Source organism: Diabrotica virgifera, chromosome 4 (genome assembly GCF_917563875.1).
Source record: "Diabrotica virgifera virgifera chromosome 4, PGI_DIABVI_V3a".
NCBI lineage: Eukaryota > Metazoa > Arthropoda > Insecta > Coleoptera > Chrysomelidae > Diabrotica > Diabrotica virgifera.
Genome location: NC_065446.1, coordinates 126,722,827 through 126,747,796, shown reverse-complemented (window position 1 = coordinate 126,747,796; position 24,970 = coordinate 126,722,827). Strand labels below are relative to the sequence as shown.

The 24,970-nt window shown below is 33.8% G+C and overlaps 1 protein-coding gene across 16 annotated transcripts in view; it reads left to right on the top strand.

Annotated features, from left to right (window-relative positions):
- Positions 1 to 24,695, top strand: part of LOC126883907 (ribosome-binding protein 1-like) — a 189,862-nt gene extending 165,167 nt beyond the window's left edge. For 10 of the 16 annotated variants that reach the window (XM_050649612.1, XM_050649609.1, XM_050649621.1 and 7 more), the window contains 5 exons: positions 3,228 to 3,299; positions 8,819 to 8,863; positions 8,962 to 9,045; positions 13,382 to 13,492; positions 22,877 to 24,695. In XM_050649612.1, coding sequence (XP_050505569.1) covers positions 3,228 to 3,299; positions 8,819 to 8,863; positions 8,962 to 9,045; positions 13,382 to 13,471 — 291 coding nt within the window. In that variant the 3' untranslated portion in view covers positions 13,472 to 13,492; positions 22,877 to 24,695. The remainder of the gene's footprint in view (positions 1 to 3,227; positions 3,300 to 8,818; positions 8,864 to 8,961; positions 9,046 to 13,381; positions 13,493 to 22,876) is intronic. The other 6 variants (XM_050649618.1, XM_050649614.1, XM_050649620.1 and 3 more) reach the window with 4 other exon arrangements.
- The last annotated feature ends 275 nt before the right edge of the window (positions 24,696 to 24,970 follow it).

The following is a 24,970-nucleotide window of genomic DNA, read 5'->3' as shown; positions in this document are numbered from 1 at the left end:
GTAAATTTTGTAAAATTTTGATTTTTTTAATTTTTGATATTCAATTACGCCCTCTAGCGGTGGACCTACAATTATGAAAATAATTTCCAGGCTTTTCTCGAGGCAACTTTTGTTTTAAATATTTTTTTCTCAAAGCTGTACTATAAACGGTTCCTGAGATATGGCCGAGAGCCATTTTTATTGGGACACCCGGTACAAAAATTATTTCTATAAATTTCTCAGCTGATTATAAAGTCTGTATTCGAAATTCGATATGATTGTAAGGTTATCGTTTTAAAAACATATACTGCAGAGCAGTTTTCGATGATGAATGAGTGCAGTTCTATGGTGGCGTGTATTCATTATATTATGTATGTAGTTGAACAAATCGTTGTCAAGGACTCCTAAAAGTTAAGGTAAGGTCTGGACTTCTAGGAGGCCACTTGGGCGTCGAGCCAAGTGGACGTCAGCCGTTTCGACTTTGGCCATTTTGGCGTCGGAATTAATTAATTGGTAACGTTATAGGTTACTTCTGTCAGTTCAATAATTAAAAAGTTGACTTTAGACTTTACGTTTCTAAGATTACTGATGTTGCTACGGTCACTTTAAAACACGCGATTTTTTGCTGAGTTATCAGAAGATGAGAGGATTTCAGACTCGGAATCGTACATTTCCAAATGAAATTATAAAAGAGTAAGTAAGTCGAAAGACTAACTACTAAATACGATAAAGACATTTTATTTGATTTTTATGAACAGTTACTTGATTTAGTTTATTACTTTATACTTTATTTTAATTTATATTTGTTGAATATTTTTTGTAGATTGGATGTAAACACATAATATTATGTAATACGTGTAATACTGTATTTACAAATAATAATAGTATATTATTCAACGAGCATGTAATGATGCCTATTATGAAGTTTGCGACACGAGCCGTAGGCGAGTTATTCGCCTACGGCTCGTATTCTTTAATCTTTTATTTTAATTCTTTAATCTTAATTCTTTTAATTTTTTATTTTGTAATCAACTACTCGAGATTTAAATTATAATAATTTACAAAAATACCTAAATGCTGTTTACCCCTAGTGCGTGGCTGAATAATTGGTTGCCTACTATTACCAAATTCTTATTTATTGTAAAAATACAACAAGAACTAGTCAATCCAAGTTCTATTCATTTCCGAAAATTTATAAGCATAAATTTGTACCTACTGTCAGTGAATCTAATAAATAGGAAGTGGCTATTGTCGGTGGACGTATTTTATATAGTTATAATGTATATTTACATTTAACTATATATAATATAATAATATAACTATATATAATATGTTATAACAAAGTTAACACAATATAACTTGAAAAATAAACACAATATTAGTTATACATTCCAATTAACACAAACAAAATGCGCTAATGTCACTGTCACTAAAATAAATAATAAACAAGCTATAAAGTTTTATAGGTCTGGATCCTGCGTATGAAAAAAAAGTTAATTAATAGCAAGCTGAAAATTTGTTAATAGCTTAAGGGTGTCTAGTCGGACAAACTTTGATATATGGGAACACTGGAACAGGGGAAGTTTTAATTGTGGAACAGGTTAAAAATTTGGAACGGTCAGACCACGAAAACGGCACATGTATTTTGTCCGACAGAACAGACTTAAACTCTTCGAACAGAGATTAAACTCTCATGCAAAAATCAGATTGCTATTTATCACCAAATGGGCGTTTTAACGAGTGGAACATGTAGAATATGTGAAATGACAGGAATTATGACAGGTGATAAATAGCAGTCTGATTTTTGCATGAGAGTTTAATCTCTGTTCGGAGAGTTTAAGCCTGTTCTGTCGGACAAAATAAATGTGCCGTTTTCGTGGTGTGACCGTTCCAAATTTTTAACCTGTTCCACAATTAAAACTGCCCCTGTTCCAGTGTTCCCATATATCAAAGTTTATCCGACTAGACACCCTTAAGATATTAACAAATTTTCAGCTTGTTATTAATCAACTTTTTTTTCATACGCGGGATCCAGACCTATTAGTAAACCAGCTATAAACGTAAAAAATATACTGACATTGTTACAGTTAAAATTCCTTTAAAATTTTTTCGAAGTTAATCATTGGTATAAGTTGCAATAATTATTGTATTAAATAAACAAGTTTAAGTAATTTTATTTGCAATTGATATGCGCCACTTGAATCTAACTGCAGCCCGTGAGTAATGACCCGTGAGTAATGAACTATTACTCACGGGTACAGTAATGGGTGCTATTATCTGTGAAAAAATAGCGAATAATGAGCATGTTATTAAACAATCGTAGAAAAAATATTTTTTATAGCGGTACTATTTTTTGTTTATTTAAACAACGCTGTAGAGTCCGTAAATCAAGTTTTCTAAAACGCGCGTGTTTTAAAATGACCATGGCATCATCAGTAACCTTAGACTTAAAAAAGTAACCTATAACGTCACCAATTAATTCCGACACCGAAACGACTAACGTCCACTTGTCCCGTCGCCCAAATGGCCCCGCCGAAACGGCGACGCCCAGATATCCCATTCCGAACTATGGTACCATGAACATCTAGAAGTCTCCTAGAAGTCAAAGCTGAAGGAGCAAATGTCCGCCTCTCGAAGCACTTCGTTCACCCTGGTATTTCCTGTACATGTCTTCTTAAGTAAAACATTAGTTTCCCAAATCTTTGTAAAGCATCGCATATAGTACTTTGCGGAACGCCAAGTATATTTTCAATATTATATCGAATGAAACGCCAATCATTTTGAAAAACAACAGCTTCTGTTTTGTTTTACTTGATTTAGAGCTGGCATGTGTCCGAGCTCTTACTTGTTGGCGGCGTCGAGTATCAATTTCACCAGCAAAATAGATACGGCTATTTCGTTTAGTTCTTGAATATTCTTGGACAATCGTTACTTGCATAACTGCTTAAATTATTCATTAATGTAATTAATAGATATGGTTATTTTTCACTAACTATGTATTCAGTGATAATTTATAAACTGTGCAATAAAAACTAATAATCGGAAAACAGAAAAATTAATAAAGTAATTTTAATAACATACTGTTCCTATCATAACGACTAGATAAATTTTGAACATCTTTAACTAATAAAATATATAAAATTATTATAGTATACAGCAATGGTGCCGATTTTAGCACTTCGTTCAGTGTATTATATCTAATCAAAAATTAAACATTCTGTATATTTTACTTTTATTATATTTTTTAGGAGGTGAATCATTTACGAGAACAACTTAGATTAGAACAAACTAAAAACGGAGACGTAGGAGTTTGTATTAAAGTAAGATTGACTTAAGCTAACAATTAATAGACGTATTTTTATTCGATTTTTTAACAGCTTCCGATCTGGAAATCAAAGTATTAATATAAAAAATTGATTCAAGAGGTTATTGAAAAAAAAACTATTTAAAGGGTTAAATGTTATGTTTATATAGGAGTAGCCACAGTTTGGTTGTAATGGCAATTACATTTTTACCAAAAAAATATTTGACGTTTCTATTTCCACTCCGGAAATCGTTTTCAAAAGATTATTGAGAAAATATGTTAAAAACATTTGTGTATAACCGTCAGTAGTTGTTGAGATTGTCATATCAAAATCAACAAATTGAAGTTTGAGTACTTGTCTATGTTGGTTATAGGTAACAGACAGTTTTGTCTAAAGGAATATGAGGATGGATGTTTTATGCCCTATGGCTGTTTTATGTGGTTCTGTGCGGTGTTCGTAAATATTAAGTGCTTTGAGTATAAGTTGTAAATTGTATTTTTGTGTATTATGTGTTGTCCGTCCTAAAATAAAACGAGGTATGTGCAGCTAACTTAAAACCGAGAAATGGGCTCTCAAAGTTTTTTCTCAGTACTCTATATGTTTGGACAACTTTTTGACGCAAAACATGTTCTAATGATAGTTGAACATTATTTAAAAATATATTTTTAAAAAAATCATGTTTTTATGACAGCTGTAAATAACAAGTCATATACCGCGTTTTAATTGAGCAGTGGACATATTAGTGGATCAGAAATAGTGCCGTATCTGCATTTTATTTACAAATAGGATTTTTCACAAGGCAGAATAGTTGCCAAAAAAGAAAAATAAATAGCTTATAATTGTTTATTATAAATATACGCAAAATACCTACAGGTCATACATGTTCAAAATACAAATAATCGGAATGTTTAAAAAGTTTAAACAGTTTAAAAAATGAAAAAATTAATCAAGTTAAAACGCGGTAAATACGCTGTGCTCAATTAAAACGCGGCAAGTACATGATACTCGCTAGCACATACCGCTTTTTAGTTGAGTACTCTGTAGATACCGCATTTTAATTAAGCAACTATTAAAATTTAGCACATACGTCATATTCCAATTTGTTTATTTTGGTAGTAAATAAAATGATACGGCTTTCAGACATTGCAGAAGCATAAAAAATAAGGTCACAAGGAAACAACATATAACAAAAACTCGATTTCAAGTTTTTTGCAGATTTCGCGTTTTAATTGAGGACGGCTGCCTATTAGTTTTGAATATTTCGATCATTCTGACCATAATAATTATTTTATTAACTGCTTCTTTAAATAGTTTAGTTGTTGTGGAGAACCATTTCCTCAGGTTCTTTAACCATGATATTCTTTTTCTCCCTATATCCCACTTACCGAATACTTTGCCTTGAAGGATTATTTTCAGTAGTCTATATTTAGTGCCGTCTCTCATTATGTGTCCGAGATATTCTAACTTTCTCTTTTTAATTGTAAACATCACTTCTCTTTCTTTCCCCATTCTTCGCAGTACGGTCTCGTTGGTTATCTTGTCCGTCCATGATATCCTTAGGATTTGCCTGTATAGCCACATCTCGAAGGTTTCAAGTTTTTTCTCCATCGCTTCAGTGAGTGTCCAGGATTCAAATCCGTAGTACAATATTGAGAAGATATAACATCGTAGGAGCCTTATTTTTATCTCGAGATTAAGGTTGTGGCTTTTTAAGAGTTTGGCCATGTTGTTGAATGCACTCCTAGCCTTCTCTAATCTACACGTTACTTCTTGTGAGTGATTTCACTGTTATTTTACTATTGTTCCAAGATAGGTCCACTGGTGTGTTATTGATAAGCAGTTGGACGTCTCTAATTTTATTTTTGCTGATGACCATACATGTAGATTTTGATATGTTTACTTGTAGTCAGTTTACTTTGTTTATGACTTGTTGTCAAACTGTCTGCAAAAATAACGGTATCGTCTGCATAGCAGATGTTTTTCAGGTGTTCTCTATTTAAGAGTATTCCATGTTCGCAATTTTCCAAGGCTTCACTAAATATATCCTCTGAATACAGATTAAATAGTATAGGACATATAGTTGAAAGTCTTTGCATCCTTGCGTGTGTAGAGTGTATGATTGAGACTTGTATTTCGCATTTTCCTAACTCTTTTGTTATCCTCCTTCATGGTTATTGATGCATCTCTCCATTGTAGTATGTGTTCATTGTCCCAGGCATGTTTGTATATCTGTGATTTGTCAAAATCACTGTGTTTGATGTATGTTTCATGATCGTTTATCCTGATGCTTAGTGGTCTTGCAGTTTTTCCTATATAGAAACTGTTGCGTTAACAGGGAATGTTGTAAGTTCTTTGAGCTCTCCTATGTGTTGTTCAGTTTGGTTTTGGACATGATAAATCTGCATTGGTTGTTTAAGTGTCGTTGTGACGTACTTATTTCCTATCCTGTTTAACTTTTCTGATAAGGTCTATACATAGATAAAGGGTGTACTTTTTTGGGTGTAGCAGGATTATTTGTGTTGTTTTGTTTTCTCCCATAATTTACGAACACTCCCAAACACAGAACCACATAACATAGACTTATTGCACAAACACACAGAATAATCAGAATTTGGATGTATCAGAGGGCATAAAACATCCACCTACATATCCTTTCAGCCAATATTGGCTGTTACCTTTAATCTTCATAGACAAGTAGTCAAACCTCAATCAACACATTTTCTCATTAATGTTTTGAAAACGATTTCCGGAGTGGAAGTGGAATCGTCAAGTATTTTTAGGTATAAATGTAATAGGGAACTTGCATAAAATTTTAAATTCGAAAAAAAATGTTATAAATCACAACAGAACATAATTTAAAACATGTATCAAAGATTAAAAAGTTTTGTTTGGCTTTCGTTTGGCCCCTAAAGATGATTAAAAATTCAAATTAAAACAGGTGGCCCAAAACGCGTCGTGACGTCATTCGTTTAAATTATATTTACATTCTTCCAAAAAAGTAAACAGAATTTAAAATTAGACATTATAAACGTCAGTAGAAAATACAGTTATGTAACCTCACAAGTGTTTTTGATCGTTTGAACTATTTTAAATTAACTAAAGGTTCTCTAAACCAAGGCCAGAAAACAAAATATATATATATATATATATATATATATATATATATATATATATATATATATATATATATATATATATATATAGATTTTAAATTTGTACTTGTTATTATGAGGTTTTAAGGCATGAAATTTTGGAAATCTTATTTTTAAAGGAAACTGAATATTATTATGCAATAAAAAAATGTGCAAGTTCCCTATTAGGTTTGGCATTCGTTTTGACACTGACACTATTAAATGACATTTAAAATAGTTCAAACGATCAAAAACACTTGTGAGGTTTCTCTACTGATTTTCTACTGACGTTTATAATGTCTAATTTTAAATTCTGTTTACTTTTTTGGAAGAATGTAAACATAATTTAAACGAATGACGTCACAACGCGTTTTGGGCCACCTGTTTTAATTTGAATTTTTAATCATCTTTAGGGGCCAAACGAAAGTCAAACAAAACTTTTTAATATTTGATACATGTTTTAAATTATGTTCTGTTGTGATTTATAACATTTTTTTCGAATTTAAAATTTTATACAAGTTCCCTATTGTGGCATATACAGGGTGTCCAGAAACTCTCCCGACAAACGAAGACCAGAGATTCTTCAGATAATTTTAAGACAATTTAACCCAATTCACCTAGTCCGAAAATGCTTCCTACAGGAGCTAGAGCTCTTCGAAGATGGCGTCTTGGAATTAGTTTTTCTTAAATATCTCCAGAACGCTTCTATTTAGAAAAACGAACACTTGTATGCTTACTTACCTTCCAGAGGTAAATCGATTCCATCAATTGCGAATTTCTAGTACCAGTCATAGGCGTTCGTTGTGGGTAGGGCAACGGTTATTTTATTGTGAGGTATTCTAGTACAAAAAGGTACTCCTGCTTTAAGTCGGTAGGATGAACTGTTTTCTAGAAAAATCGATTTGAAAATTTTTCGTCTTATGAATTTGAAAAAATTTTCACACAAAACAGGTGTATTTTATCGACTAAAAGCAAGAGTAACTTTTAGTACTAAAATACCTCATAATTTAATCAAGTGTCAAAAATGCTTAAAAATTAAAGACAAAAAATTATGCGATAAAATAACCGTTGATCTATCCAAAACGGACGCATATGACCGGTACTAGAATTTCGCATTTGGGAAAATCGATTTATCTCTGGAAGATAAATAAACGTACCAGTTTTCGTTTTTCTAAACAGTTTTTTTTTTAATTTTTTTTTTCATATTCAACAAACGACAAATTTTCAAATCGATTTTTCTAGAAAACGGTGTATCCTACCGACTTAAAGCAACAGTATCTTTTAGTACTAGAATACCTCACAATTTAATAATCCAGTGTCAAAAATGCTTAGAAGTTAAAGACAAAAAGTTAATAACCGTTGTCCTACCCAAAGCCGGCGCCTATGACCGGTACTAGAAATTCGTATTTGATGGAATCTATTTTTGTCTGAAAAATAAATAAGTGTACCAGTTTTTGTTTTTCTAAATAAAAGCGTTCTGGAGATATTTAATAAAAACTAATTCCAAGACGCCATCTTCAAAGAGCTCTAGCTCCCTTAGGAAGCATTTTCGGATTAGGAGAATTGGGTTATATTGACTTAAAATTGTCTGAATAATCTCCGGTCTTCGTTTGTCGGGAGAGTTTCTGGACACCCTGTATATTCGGTGGCATCTGTGAAAATGGTGTTTGGAGGATGAGGTACAACTACGAGATATACCACATACATAAACATATATTTGGTGGTAAAGACATAGTATCTCTTAAAAATAGGAAGACTAAGATGGGCAGGACATCTAGCAAGATCACAGCAGGACATCCCTCCTTTACCGTATTTCAGACATGCGATTCAGTGTACGGAGAATAGGACCACTGCAAGTTAAATGAGAATTTTGTTGACAACGTTGCCGCTCTCAACGGCAGCGGCCGTGAAAGGTAGTATTAGGCAGGTACTTGTAGAGGATTATCGCTGTTAACTGTTAACTGCTGTGAAATACTAAAAGAGGATTTACTTATGATAATTCACAGAATATTGCAAGATATCACAAAAATTCCCGCTTGCAATATACAACCATACTAATTCTAACGTTTGAAACGTAGAATAGAAGAATCCTTATGTCATAACCTGTGGGAAGTAGAAATAGGGGTAGGCCAAAACTCTAGATGGAAGGATGGTGTAGACGAGGATGGTAGAAAAATAGGCACAGCAAACTGGCAACAGTTGGCAATGGGTAGAACTGACTGGTGTAATATACTTGGGAAGATCGAGGTTCTTTTATAGGGCTGTAGCACCATTGATGATTATGAAATGTAATTGTCATTACAACCAAACTGTTGGTAATCCCATATAAAGAACATTTAACTTTGAGATGCCACAAGTTACAGTTTCAGGACCTTATTGTAATAATTATATCTTTACTTCCAGGCACAAAATTGTAATAATTCTTCAAATGGACCTTCTTTTCTTGACGTAAGTATTATCTAATGTATACAACTTTCAAGTGACTTTTATTAACACAGTTTAAACATTTCGAGCTTACTAACTCTGTACTAACCTTCTTTTACTAGCATTGTTTGTCGTCGTCGTCTAGTGTAGCTTCGTCTCTTATCGAAGATTATAAAAAACCAAAGAATAAAAAAAGAAAGAAGAAGGTATTTAGTGTAGTGCATGTCGTTTTAACAGTATTGATATTTTTAACCGACTTTGTATTTTAAAAGCATGAAAAATGGTGTAGATTTTTATTTTCAAGCAATATGTAGATATTATTTAGCCTATTTTATGTTTTTCATCGACACTTCATATTTTTAAACACCGACGTTTATGGAAACATCAAAGTATGCATTCACATTGAATTTACAAAGATTTCGTAATATTTTATATTTTGCACTTTCTTCTCTAGTTCGTGTATTTCTTCATTTGAAGGAAATAATCATATTAAAATAAAATTTCTATTCCATAGATTGTTTGTTTGCTCATCCGTCCGCCCATCTGCTCAGTCTTAGATTGAAAATCTGTTCACAAGGTATCCATCTCAGAATTTGTTTTTCAGTGACATCCAAGTACTGGTCATGTAGTGAGAATGGAAGCTGAAAAGGGCCCTATTTAGATGTACGTATTTTTTATATCTGGCCACCAGCGATTAGTGACTACTTACGACTTACAGACATCGAAAGATTATTCCAAGGAAAGAATTTGTATAAAATGAGGAAATTATGGAGGAAATCGATGACACCAAAGAGGAGTCGTTTTAGAAAAAATACGTTTTATTGTTAGAAAAACGTCTGAATGAGTATATCAATAATATAGCTGGGTTTTATGATAACGAAAAAGTTTTCATTTTAGACAAAAGAATACTTTTTGAATTAGATCAGAGGATTGTTGAATACAGTCGTTTGACAAACTGTGACAATAAATTCTAGAGTTCTCGCAAAAAATTGCCACACGTACAGTTGAGTCCGCGAGTCTTTACCCGTGCGTCATTAATACCTGGCGAGATAAAACACATACTTTTTATCTAGCATAATTCTCTTCCACGCATGAAACTAATGACAAACCAGCTGCCGCCTGTTACTAAGTAAAAACACATGTTATTTTTATGAACGATCTAGACTCAGTGCATTGAAAAGAGATAGGTACAAAGAAAGACGATAGGGGAGGTTTTCACATATTTTAAGTACAATTTCTGACGTTTTGGTTTGTTGAATTTTTTGCTGTTATTTTGTCGAATTTTTGCATTTTGAAGTTTTTTATAGTATACAAACAGTTGTTTACACAACTAATTTTATATTGGAGTTAGAAATTTTATGAAACGATTATGTTATTTTACAATAAATTTTGACAACGTACAAATAACCTCATTGTGGACACATTTAAGGAATGCTTGTGTTTATAATGTTCCGCCAAAGTGAATAAAATAACAAAAAGAAAATATGTTATCGAATTTTTTTATAAATTGTTTATTTATTTATTAATCAATGATAATAAAAGAATTTTTTCTACGGTCGTGCTTAAACAGCCACTTTTTAGTACGCATTACAGCCACTTTCTAGCACGCATTTCGTTTCCGAAAGTTGCACTTTCCCGCACAGCGTGCGTGAAAGTAAATTTTCCCGCACGGCGTGCGGGAAAGTAGAATACCTTCTGATATGGCATTACAATATACTATAATACATGCAATAAACTAATATTTAGATATTATTTACTAATTTATTTCAAATGTATCTTATTGTGTTCATGTTTTAATGAAATTAACGCAATAATTTGATGAAATAAAATTATTTTGACATAATATTTAAAAGTCAAATCAGTAGAAAATTACAATGGTTTTAAATCGTCGTCATGGAAACCAATATCGTCATCGTGGTAACCCATTATATTGAAAGTTTGGTTTTGACAACCTTATCAAAGAATTAATTTGTGTATTTTCACTCCTAAAATAAAAATTGATATGACTCTATTTTTTGTGGTTTTTTTCCAAATCTACGTCCCTAGAAAAAATATTGTTTCTAACTCATGCGGAAAGTGTCTTCCCCGTACTCGACTGCTTGCCCGAACTCCGCTATCGCGTAGTTCGGGTCAACGGCAGTCTCGTGCGTGAAAATATCACTTTCCGCACTAGTTGGGAAAATAACTATATTGAGCTACTTCAATTGTAGCTGTAATTATGCACCAAAATTTTAAAGCAAAACTTAAATTTGACATTCTGTTTATTTGATAACGTCAAATTTTTTACTATAACCCGTGATCGGAATAATACCCACTTTCTGTCACTTACTGTTGCGTTTAGTAAATTTCAGACTTATTTCGAATGCTTTAAATGATGACGCACGGTTAAAGACTCGGGGACTCAACTGTAATTAGATTCCCTGTAATAATTATAATTGTCTCGATGACTGCCACAAATGCTAAAGGCAGAGAGCTTGGTCGCCTTATATTGACCATAAATTACTTTGTATGTAGTTTGGCTGGCTATCACTTTAAAACTTTCACGTAAAAAGTAACGTTTTAGGTCAAAAAGTCGCTTTCTACGTGCCGAAGCCAAATTCCATTACAAAAGTCCTAGATAACCAATTGTAACAGAAACTCCTGCACAGCTTCTGAACGACTCCCATAATAGTGACGTAGAACGCAATTTTGGCGTGAATAGTGACGTTCAACACCAGATTTTACGTCAACTGTGAGCTTTCACGTCAAAATCATTTTATTTCATTTACGGTGATTCGGTGAGCTGCTGTGATAAATACCACTATGTTAAATCTTAAAAGAAAACGTCCAGGTTCAAAATAGCAAAGTTGGCAGAAAACTCCCTTCATAGCTCTCAATCGTCACGTAGAACGCGACGACTCGACGTGAAAAGTGAAGTTTTGACGAGAAACGTGACGTTGAATGTCACATTGAAAATCAACTGCCACGAATTCCGTCAAAATGTTACTTTCTACGGTGCGGCAAAATAACAGTACTGAAATGCATATGCCTCAAACTTATATGTGTCATGCGCCGAAACGTACTGAGTGCTTTCCGAACGTCGGTATAATGTACCTATGTGAATGTCGTGTTAATGTTAGCTGCTTCAGAATGGTTCTTAGTTTTGCAGACAATTTTTTTATTATGGAGTACTATTTTCGGTCATACGGAAAAGGTCACGAAAACGGTCCACACTTAAAATCAACAATGGTTTCAGCAGGACGTGGTAACCTTAAAATCGCCTTATTTTACGTGGCAGTGATTTTTCATACACATCGCACTCATTAGGAATAACGTCACCTGATGTATACATATGGGGAATGCTGAAGGAGGCAGACCGATCCACCGTCTAACATTCCGATATTGCGGACTAGAATTAAACATTTTTTTCGTACCAGGGGGCATCTTTATCATCTGTTTTATTGGGAACTTCACGTCGCCGAGAATAATGTTTGCAAGGTTATATCATACATAGATATATACTACGTAAATATATAAATAATCATAAACTTTTTAATATTCATTTCAGTACTGTTTATTTTGCCGCATACTGTACTTGACGGAGCCAAATCCCACTAGCAATCTCATTACAAAACTCCTAGATAAGTTTAACAGAAACCTCCACGCAGTTCCTGAACGACTCCCAGAATAGTGGAGTAGAACACATTTTGACTGAATGTTACGTTACATGTCAAAAGGTTGCGTTCTACGTTACTATCCGGTGAGCCTCTAGAAAGCTGTGGATGAGTATAACTTTTCAAGATCCTTTCAGCAAACATAGGTGCTTCGTATGATAGATAAGCCCTGTTACGTTTCCTCTTTTAAGTTGTTCCAAGTTATCAGCAAAAAAATTCATCGATTTTTAAAGTAGTGATGTCATTTATAAGGATCAATAACAGTAGAGGATCCAATACTGAACCTTGTGGTACTCCACACGCAATGTTTTTGAGACTAGAGTCAGTATCATTATTTGCTCTAACTAGTTGTTTCCTATTTTCCAAGTAAGATTGTAACCAATTCAAAGAAATACCTCGAATTCCGTAGAAATTTAGTTTTTTTTATCAAAATTTCGCTAGAGAGCTGTGGAGGAGCATAACTCTTCAAGATCCTTTCAGCAAACATAATTTTTTCGTATGATAGATCTCTTATGTTTAATCATCTATCGTTAAAATTTTTCCAAAACGAAATTGAAAGTATTGTCTTTTCCATTTCATTAGGTACTTTCACGTTATTTTCTGTAGTTTGGAGGCCAATTTTACAACTTCCATAATGTTCCTTTTTATTCTGTAAAAGACTGCTGGAAACCAGCAAATAGAACCATCGCATCATTGGTTTTCCGTATGACTAATGCACAGACTGTATTCTTAAGAAATGAATATGTAATTATAATATCCAATAAACATGTAAATAAAAGTCTTTGCAATATTACGAAATTTTTGTAGCTGCTAGCATATCATTTGTTGTGTTCGTAGATGCTTGCCTTCAATGTGCACCGCAAATAGTAACCGTTCTGTATTTTTCAAGGTATCCAATGTAAGAAACGCCAACATTTGTTCAAATATGGGGTGTCAGTTTTTGTACTGTGATGGTAACAGCTGCGGCAACAATTTATAAGCCAACGAAGTATTTAAAAAGGTACTTTTAGGCCGTCCGCACATGAAGTTACTCAAAAAAAAACTAAACTAGTTGGTAACTACAATCAACAACTGGTTACTAACTATGATTCGCACACTACGCTACTGAAATTAATAAAAACGAGTCACTTCTCGATTATTGCTTTGTTATTAAATACGGTTTAAATTTTAAACCTTTATTAAAAAATATTATCGATTGATATTATCCCGTTAAAAATGACTAGTGATTCAAGTGATAAAGATATTATCCTTTATTATTATAACAAAAGATGCAAACAGCAGAAGGAGGTATTGGATTCATCCCTACATTGCAAACAATATTAAGAGCGTTTGTCGCTGCAAAAGAATTAAAAGGAACTAATGCTAAGCTTCTGCATTTTGTAGGATGTCAAAAGAATCATAAATATATTCATTTAGTACAATTGCTTATTCTTCTCTCCTTTTCGGGAACATCCATAAACTACGTCGTTGAAAAGGGGGAGGGGGGACTTTGCTTATTGCTGTGGTCTTTCCGACGTCGTTTGATTTATTTATTTAAATATGTCGCTATTGTCTCTACAACTATAATTTTTGACTAGCTTCTACCAGAAGGCAGCATTATTAAAAGTATCAGATAGGTAATCATATAAAAACGTAGAACTTCAATACTAGCTATACAGTGCTAGTCAAAAGTCCGTACCCCCCTCTTATCTTTTGAACGGTTATACCTATAATAGTAAAATTTGGAGAGAGGAAATAAACGGACGTAAGCTTCTTAACTAGTCATGACAGGTGACGTAATAGTGACAGATGACGTTACAGAGCCACTGTGACCGATAATTTTAAATGGGACCTTATGGCAAGTGATACTTCGTTTGAAAGGTATTCAAAATACCTATTCAGTCATACTAATTTTTTTAAGTTTAAGTTGATTTTGATTTTCGTGAATAAATTAAATAAATATAATATTGTAGTTTCGCATTTAATTAATAAAAATTCAAATGTGCGCCTATGGTTTTTTTGTCAAAAAAGTTGATGTTTTTCAATTCTCTAGTAGTTTTTACGTCAATGTCAACCTTTTTGACAAGTAATCATAGGCGGAATTTTGAATTTTTATTAATTAAATGCGAAACTACATTTTACGTTTATTTCATTTATTCATCAAAATTAGCTTAACCTCTAAATAAAATTAGTATGACTGAATAGGTATTTTCAATACCTTTCAAACGAGGTATCACTTGCCATAAGGTCCCATTTAAAATTATCTGTCACAGTGGCGCTGTAAAGTCATATGTCACTATTACGTCACCTGTCATGACTCGTTAAGAAGCTTAGGTCCGTTTATTTCGTCCCTCCAAATTTTACTATTATAGGTATAACCGATCAAAAGATACGAGGGGGGGTACGGACTTTTGACTAGCACTGTATAATATTAATTAAACTAAATAATATGCTAATATAAATTGAAAATAAATGAAAACAAAAGGTTCACGAATATAAAAGATATACCCTATTTTAGAATTAATAAGAAATATATTACTTTTATCGCATACTTTTCATTTCGTTTCATATTTCGTTTTTCCAGTCACAGCCTTAAATAATATTACTAGCACTTTTGTACAGAATAACAAACAATAAAACATTGTTCTTTGTGTTTAAAATTTAAATTGTTGTGGTGTAATAGAAGGGTTTATTTAATAAACTCTTCTATTACAGAACAACGTCTGGAAGCAATAAATATTAAACTGTTCATTTATTTACTGAATACTCTGCGTGAAACAATTCTAAAAGAACGAATAGAAATAAAATATTCTATTCTATTTAGTTAGTACATTGCATTTTAATAAAAGAAATGGCATTGAAATAAAAAAAGTATCAATATTTATACATAATATGATGCAGTTAGGAAAGCACAGCAACTCAGATAAAACTGTTATCTTTTGTCCAAATAAAGCTAATTAGTTGTGCAGTGAATTGAGAGAAAGAAATACCCGGATATTAATGAGCTACATAATAATACTGATTTGGATACATTTGTAAATACAGTGTGAGAGTTACCTTTAAAAAATCCAAAAATAACATGGAATTTAAAAAAAACATCATTAAAAGAGGGCGTCATGAGACGTCGACATGGGGGGCAACTGCTTTAGCACGGGGGGGGGGGGGGATTTTGACGACGTAGTTTATGGATGTTCCCTTCTCCTCCAATAGCATTCCAAGCCTTTTCGGTGATATCTGCGCGAATATTCATTATTCAATATTCATTTATAGTCAGTCTATGCATGCACGGATGTTTTTCACTTCTTGTATTAATTTTATATTCAACGACTGTTCTGTCAGTTCGCGTGGTAATTTTAGTTAATAAAATAATATCAAAACAAACTATGTAGAATCTAGTCGCTACGCGACCTACACGCCCAGTCACTGTTGAATGATCACTCACGGTTACTAACTAGTAGCGCTGTGTGCGGATACTCATTAAAATACATGGATAATAGTAACTAATAAGCAACTGATTGGTAACTAAAGTTACCAACTTGTTTCTTTTTAATAGCTTCATATGCGGAAGGCCTTACCTTGTAGATTTTAGTTCTTATGATTTGCTGAGTGTATTGGGTCGAGTCATTATTTAAAACTTCAAGGGCAAAAATATAGATTTGGAACTTCTGATATTCAATATTCAATTTTAATTTGTCAAATTATTTTCTTTAGTATTATACACATTGACATTAGAAGTGTTACACCCAGAGGGAATAATATCTTGAACTTAATTTTTTGGCAACAGAATGACTGACAGCCTGCTATGATAACAATATCAATGTTTTATCGTTTATACTTTTTGTACAAATTAAATTTTATCTTTAAATATTGTTGTTAAGAGACAGATTTAGGCCTGGATACCGCGTACCAAAAAAATTTATTAATAGCAAGCTGAACATTTGTTAATAGCTTCAGTGTCTATTATAGTCGGACAAACTTTGATGTATGGGAACACTGGAACAGGGAAAGTTTTAATTGTGGAATAGGTTACAGGTTTGAAACATCAGACTACCAAAACATCCCATGTATTATGTCGGACAGAACTTCGAATTGATTTGTTACCCTTTCAATAAACTCTCATGCCAAATTCAGACTTCTTTTTACCACCAACATAATTCCTGTTATTTGACATGTTATACGTGTCGGACTTATTAAAATGCCCAATGTATCTGTCGGACAAACATTTTTTCCTATAATATATAAAGTTTGCTATTGAATAAACTTAAAAACAAATCTGCTGGTTTTCACAATCATAAACTTGTCAGGATGACATGTTCCACAATTATTAAAATCACGTTCCACAATTAAAACTTTCCCTGTTCCAGTGTTCCCATACATCAAAGTTTATACGACTAGACACAGTTACGCTATTAACAAATTTTCAGCTTGCTATTAATAATTTTTTTTTTGTACGCGGGATCTATGCGTAATTTATGAAGACCTGCTGGTAGAGAAATTTTTAATTATTCCTCAGTCTCACTGTATTCAGTGTAAGAAAATGCCTCGAGTTTAGAGAAACCAAAATTACCACCATGGTGGAGATTTTGACAAGGGTACAACTGTTGTCTATGTATACAGATATGCATTTGTCGTATAGCAAAATTGGTCGTCGTGTTAATTGTACGTCAATGACGGTTACGTGTGTGTGGGCAAACGAAGGTAGAGGAACACGAAGAAGACCAATTGGCCAACCGAAGCGTACCACAGAGCATTGACGTCAAGATATGCACTTTAAACTATTAGCTCTGAGACCGTTTAGCTACTACCCTTCAAATGGCTTATCAATTGTTTGGAGTAGAAGATAGACCTGTTACTATACGTATATAATAGCGTCGCATTTGAGCCTTTGGACCGGTTTCATTCCGCCCGCGACTATAGTCCGTCTCACCTTGACTTTACAATATAAGGAACATAGACAATACAGTCTTTATGAGAGTTTTTAGCGCGGTGATGCCGATTTTATCAAAAAGAATTTGTGATCGAACATTAGAGCGATTAAATTAAAACTTTTTTAGAAAGGCAATATACAATTTTAGGATTTATATGAGGAATAATTATAGCTATTCAAATAAACCTAAACGCATATGAATTCTAAATTTATTGTAGATTGCCTTCCTAAAACAATTTTAATTTAATCTCTAATGTTGGCTTGGAGAGCGAATCTTGGAGGTGAACCAACGGAAGCGATCCAGATTCTACGAGGCGTTAGACAAGGTTGTATACTCTCACCTATATTATTTAACCTATATTCAGAGGAAATATTTAGTGAAGCCTTGGAAAATTGCGAACATGGAATACTTCTAAATGGAGAACGCCTAAACAACATCCGCTATGCAGACGACACCGTTATTTTTGCAGACAGTTTGAACAGTTTACAGCAACTAATAAACAAAGTAAATGAAGTAACTGAAAGATTTGGACTTCAAGTAAATATATCAAAAACTAAATTTATGATCATCAGCAAAAATAAAATTAGAGAAGCCCAACCACTTATCAATAACACACCAGTGGAGGACCGGCCCTGGCAAGGTATGGTGAAGTTGTACTGATATTGTACTCCTAGTTTTTACTAAAAACAAGTGGTATTATTAAATAGTTTTTTAAAATTAAAGTGTTTATCTACTAGATACTACTACGTAAGTCATCTATACGTAATTATTACTTTATTATTGTGAAAAGAAAACGTCAAATAATAAATATACACCACCGTTCAATCATTTTGTGAGGTTAGCTAGCATGAGGTTGGTTTGTCGCTTACCAGAGCCGGACTGAAGCTTTCGCCACCGCAGCTAAAATGACTTCACACAATGTAAACACACCTTCCGATCTAACCAGTCCAGTAAATCAACGTTCGAATATCACAAACAGTTATGCATCAGCCGCTTCAAACTCTTTTCCGAGTAAGACCCAAGCAATTGTATTTAGTTGTATCGATAATGCTAAATTGCAGGATTATTTAATTCCGTTGGGCACAATAATCAACCCAAAAAATATTATTTTTTCATCTAGATTATCTCATAATAGAATCTGCATGTATTTGGCAAACAAAACCGTAGTAGATAATTTCATGCAACAACATGGCTCTATAGAAGTACTCGGCGAAGTTGTAACAGCACGGAGACTTGTCTCTCCAGCAGAAAGACTAGTCTTGTCTGGTGTCTGCCCGTCAATTCCTCATCAAGTATTAGTTGAAGAATTACAGAATATTGGTTTAAAGCTTATTTCCCCAATAACATTTCTGAAAATTAGCTCAACTCTTCCCGAATATAGTCACATATTGAGCTTTCGGAGGCAAGTTTATGTAAGCCCTATAACATCACCAATTCCAGATTCTATTCTAATAAATTTCGACCAAACACCTTACCGCATATTTTTGTCACAAGGTACACTCACCTGCTTTATTTGCAAAAATACAGGACACATATCATCCCAATGCAATAACAGTTTAGTAACGGAATCAACTCATATTGATTCAAACAATGAAGTACCAAATCAAACAGATCCAACAAGTATATTACACAAGTTACCAAACACTCAGCAGTCATCAAGTTATGCATTATCAAATCCGAGCATATCACCTACACCTACAAATCTCCATGACCAAGAAATTACTAATACTCCTACTCATAGCAACACTTTCAGTCATCCACATTCAGCGGCAATACCGTTTTCACAAACTCCTAAAGCAATATCCTCCAATCTATCAGCACCTCTTCCATTAGATACAACTGCAGAAAACTCCAATAAAACTGATACATCACCACAATTTTCCGAAACAACCATTTCAACCAATCTTACAATCAAAACTTCAAGCTCGACTTCTGTCATTACCAATGAGTCTGCTCCAGTACTTCCAAAGGTAATAAAGCCACAACATCTAAGTGAAAACTCTAATAGCACTTGCGAAAACGCAAGTTCTTCCATAAAACGCAGTATTGGTGAGATCGATACTCCTCCTTCAGACTCGGCAATTTCATCACAAAATCTGTTTGCAAAACCCAAATCTTCTAAACCAAAAAAACCGCGCTCATCTAAAGTCCCATCTACACGGGAAACTCTTGAAAATTTTATTGATAATCATACCCCACCATTCGTTTTAAATTACCACCAATTGTCCTTACTGATTGATAATGTCCAAGGCTCCCCCGACACTATTAGCGTCGTTAAAGAATTTACAACTGATATGCCTGGTTTACTCTATCTTTTACAAAGCAGCTATCAATATGCAAATGATAGATCTACAAAAACTAAGTTTACAAAACTTAAAAAGAAACTTCTTAACCATTTAGGGAAAGAGATTTCTGACTTAGACAGTGACTCTTCTGTAGATAATTGCTCAGTATCATCTAACTCCGAATCTGTTAACAACATTCAACTCGATACTTCAATGGAACATTGATGGATTTTTCCATCGTCTTCCTATGCTACAGCTTCTTTTATCCGAATATTCTCCAGATATTATTTGTCTACAGGAGACAAACTTAAAGACCAATCAGTTGTACAATTCAAAACATTTCAATTGTTTCCGCAAAGACCGTACAGATGCAGGTCGTGCAAGCGGTGGTGTAGCGATACTAGTAAACAATCTTCTTTTCCGTTTACCCCCAGCATGTAGCACATTTTCAGCTGAACTCTACGCCATATACCGTGCTGTGAAACTTCTTAACGAGCTTACACTCACCAAAGCCCTGATCATAACAGATTCCCTTAGCTCTCTAAACTCATTAAAACACATTTTTCCGAAACATCCTTTTGAAAAGTTGCTAAAATACCAGCTTTCCCAAGCTCATGAAAATGGAAGAAGCGTTCAATTTGTATGGGTTCCCTCACACGTCGGAATAACAGGAAATAAAGAAGCTGACAGGTCTGCACGAGAGGCAATTTTAAGTGATTTTTCGGAGCCGATAGACAAGTGTGTCTCCAGTGACTTAAAAGCTTATTTTAAAAATAAAGTGCTGTGTTTGTGGCGAAATGAGTGGTCTCAATCTAATTCTAAGTTAAATAAAATAAAAAATAATGTGTCTCAGTGGTTTCCATCGTCGCGCAATAGACGAGAACAAATTGCGGTTGCTCGTTTACGTCTAGGACATACCAGGTTAACGCACTCTTATCTTTTCACAAAGAGTAATCCACCTATATGCGATCAGTGTAACGTCCGATTAACAGTCGAACACTTTTTAATAGTTTGTAGTAAATATGACCAAGAAAGACAGCGCTACAAGATCCCAAACGCTCTACCACAGGCTCTAGGTCAAAACTATTCCTGCGACAATATAGTTAATTATCTAAAATCCATAAACATTCTGTACAACCTGTAGTTGTTTACTTTTGTTATTTATATTTTGTTCCGTCGCTAATAACCTTTTGGTGGATGCGACTTCTTTTTCTAATAAAAAAAAAAAATAACACACCAGTGGACCGAGTAAAACAGTATAACTATCTTGGAACAATAGTAAACGAACAATGGGATCACTCACAAGAAATAAAATGTAGAATAGAGAAGGCTAGGTGTGCATTCAATAACATGGCGAAACTCTTTAAAAGCCACAACCTTAATATGGAGATAAAAATAAGGCTCCTACGATGTTATATCTTCTCAGTATTGTATTACGGAGTTGAATCCTGGACACTCACTGAAGCAATGGAGAAAAAAGTTGAAGCCTTCGAGATGTGGCTATACATGCGAATCCTAAGGATATCATGGACGGAAAAGATAACCAACGAGACCGTATTACGAAGAGGGCAAAGAGAGGTGATGTATACTATTAAAAGGAGAAAGTTAGAATACAGATACAGATTGCTGAGGTTAATCCTTCAAGGTAAAGTATTCGGAAAGCGAGGAATTGGGAGAAGAAGAATATCACGGTTAAAGAACCTGAGGAAATGGTTCTCCACAACAACAACTAATATATTTAAAGCATCAGTTAATAAAATAATTATAGCCAGAATGATCGCCAATATTCGAAACGAATGGCCACTAAAAGAAGAATGTTCGATTACAAATTATTTTTAATGAAATCGGCATCACCGCGCTAAAAACTCTCATAAGGACTGCATTGTCTATGTTCCCTATACTGTAAAGTCAAGGTGAGACTGAGTGCTTCTTTTGACTGCCGGTCACTGTCATCAACGTTTGAATTGGTGCACAGAACGGCAGCTTAGGTGGCAGAATGGCATAACATAGTATTCAGCGATAAATCGAGATTTTGTTTAGGAATGCATGATGGTCGTAGGATGGTAAGACGCTGCTGTGGAGAGCGACGAGATATCGGATTTGCTGTTGACCGGCATGTACACAGGAGAATTGGAGTAATGGGTTATTGCCTGTGGTAGCCGATTACCACTTATGTTTATTCGAGGCAAGTATGATAGCTGCGCGTTATGTTGATGACAATTCATACACCGCTTTACTGCCTTATCTAGACGGCCTTCGACACGTCCTTTTTCAGCAAGACAACGTGCATCTTTATATTTCTTGTTGAACTATGGCTTTCTCCAAGAAGCTGGCGTTAATGTTTTACCATGGCGATCCCGTTCACCGCATTTAAATCCTATCGAACTTGTGTGGGATATGATGAAAAGGAGACTCTTCAATTTGCAATATCCTCCACAGACTCTGGCATAGTTAATCCATGAAGTTCAAGTTGCTTGGAACAAGATGTCACAAGCAGACATCGATCATCTCATTTTGTCAATACCTAGACGCGTACAGGAGTGTATTCAGGTACAGGGTCCCCAAACACATACCTATTATTTTTTTATGATTACATATTAGTACAAATTCTTGCCCATGTTATCGTTTCATTCTTGATGTAAATCTACCATGTTGCCAAAAAAATTAAGTTCAAAGGAATTTTTTTTCTCAGTGTAACACTTCTAATGTCATCGAGTATACTTTTTACTAGCGGTGTTGGCTAAAATCGGAAAGCTAATGTGGTAGTCTTATGCGCCACTTGTTTTTCAATTCTTACACCGTTCACAAATGTTTCTAACCTGAAAAACCGTCAGTGATGTGGCGCCACCAGAACTAGCTAGTACTACTTCCATGACAAAACTAAACAATCAGTTTTGACTTTTCTCAAGAGACAATACTATTTTTTCATAAGATTGTTGAATCTTAGCGGAATTGATATAAAGTCACTTGTCGTATCTGTTGCTATTTGACTTCCGTCGCGGCTTTGCCGATATAAAAGGTACTCTTTACTACTGCATTTGTAAGCATAACATAAAAAGTCGTTTTTGAATGTTCACTTCAACTTCCCAGTCAAAGTTGCATTACTGATAAAAGTCATGAATTATATGTATTTATTTTATATTATGACGATGAATTAAAGTTTTATACTAATACGTTATTTTTTTGTTGCAGGCGGAGAGAAATCAAGAATAAGTTGTTAAAGATTATAAACGTTGAAAAATAACACTAGATTTACACTATTTACTTAACACATAATTTTAACGAAATAATTTACATAATAGTATGCGTTATCATTCCTTTTATGTTTTTGTTGCGTGTGCAATAACTTTTTCTATGTTTATTTGTATTTTTAAGTTTACTTTACTAGTATTTCGCGGCAATAGTTTCTTAGAAATGGGTTCTACAAGGTGGTTGGTTTCCACTCGGGTAAAATCAGTTTTATTTTTCAATCCGGTGCTCAAATTTATGTTTTGACAAGTGTATTTTGCTTAATCCTCAAAATGAAAAAACAATCTATAAATTTGTAAAATGGTGGAAACTGGGGATTAGGTCAATAACTATAAGACAGTTGAAGAACCATTTGGATATCTTATCCAATAACTCCAGAACAGTTGACAAACCATTTGACTACATTTGGTATGTCCCTTCAACCTGGTACCGTATCAGGTATCTTCAGTACGTTTGAAGAGCTGTAGTTTTTGGGTACTTCTTGTTCGTCCTCTTTTAACATTAACAATTTGGTATAAATTATCTCCAAAAATGCTTCCCTACTAGGCTACAGCTATTTGAAGATGATAATACATTATTCAATAACTCAAAGACAGTTGACAAACCATTTGACTACATTTGGTATGTCCATTCAACATGGTACCGTATCAGATATCTTCAGTCCATTTGAAGATATGTAGTTTTTGGGTACTTCCCCTTCATCTTCTTTCAACATTAACAATTTGGCATAAGTCTGCTCCAAAAAGGTTTCCATATTGGGCTACACTAACAATGGCTACAATGGGCTACAATAACTCCAGAACAGCTGACAAACCATTTGACTACATTTGGTATGCCCCTTCAACATGGTACCGTATTAGATATCTTCAGTACGTTTGAAGAGCTGTAGTTTTTGGGTACTTCTCGTTTATCTTATTTCAACATTAACAATCTGGCATAAATCATCTCCAAAGATACTTTCCTACTAGGCTACAGCTATTTGAAGATGATAATATATTATTCAATAACTCAAAAACAGTTGACAAACCATTTGACTACATTTGGTATGTCCCTTCAACATGGTACCGTATCAAATATTTTGAGTACGTTTGAAGAGCTGTAGTTTTTGGGTACTTCCTTCACATTCATCTTCTTTTAACATTAACAATTTGGCATAAATCATCTCCAAAAATGCTTCCATGTTGGGCTACACCTTTTGAAGATGATGATTTTTATCCAATAACTCCATAACAGTTGACAAACCATTTGACTACATTTGGTATGTCGCTTCAACATGGTGGTACCGTATAAGATATCTTCAGTACGTCTGAAGAGCTGTAGTTTTTGGGCACTTCTTTTAATATTAACAATTTGGCAATCACCTCAAAAAATGTTTCCTATAGAGACAAAAGCTATTCAAAAGTGTCGCCACAGAATTGTACCACAGATATTTTTTAATACTTGTAGAACCCATTTCCACATCATGCTTTTATTAAGACTTATTAAATTATCTGTGAGATTGTAAATTTTAAGTAGACATGTGAAACAATTGAGAAAAAGAACTCGTTAAATTAATAAATGAAAGTACTAAATAGGCATCTGCTTTTTGTTAGGACGTATTGAAGCTTATTCATAAGGTATCGTTTTAGTTAAAACTACATAGTATATATTCTTGTAAGAGAAAAGGGATGCGTATGAAAGAATCAAATTAATATATGTTATTTTAAAAATATTAGCTTCCTTTTGTATACTTTTCAATAATTTCAATAAATATTTATACTATTGTGTTCTTTTACTGTATAAAATTTATAAAAAAATTAGTTTTTTTAGATAAATGAGGAATCCCAAATCTAAACAATACACCTGAAATTCTCTTGGAACTACTTTCTGGTAGGCCTTGGAACCTTAATCTCTGCCTTTTACAACTTATAAGGCAAGGAGACGACGAATACAGGAAACGAAAGGGACTCTACAATATGCACTCACATTCCGTCTGTTTGTCTAGGAAAAATTCCAACGAAAGTTGTTTCCGTGTACTCAAAATATGAGTAAAATGAA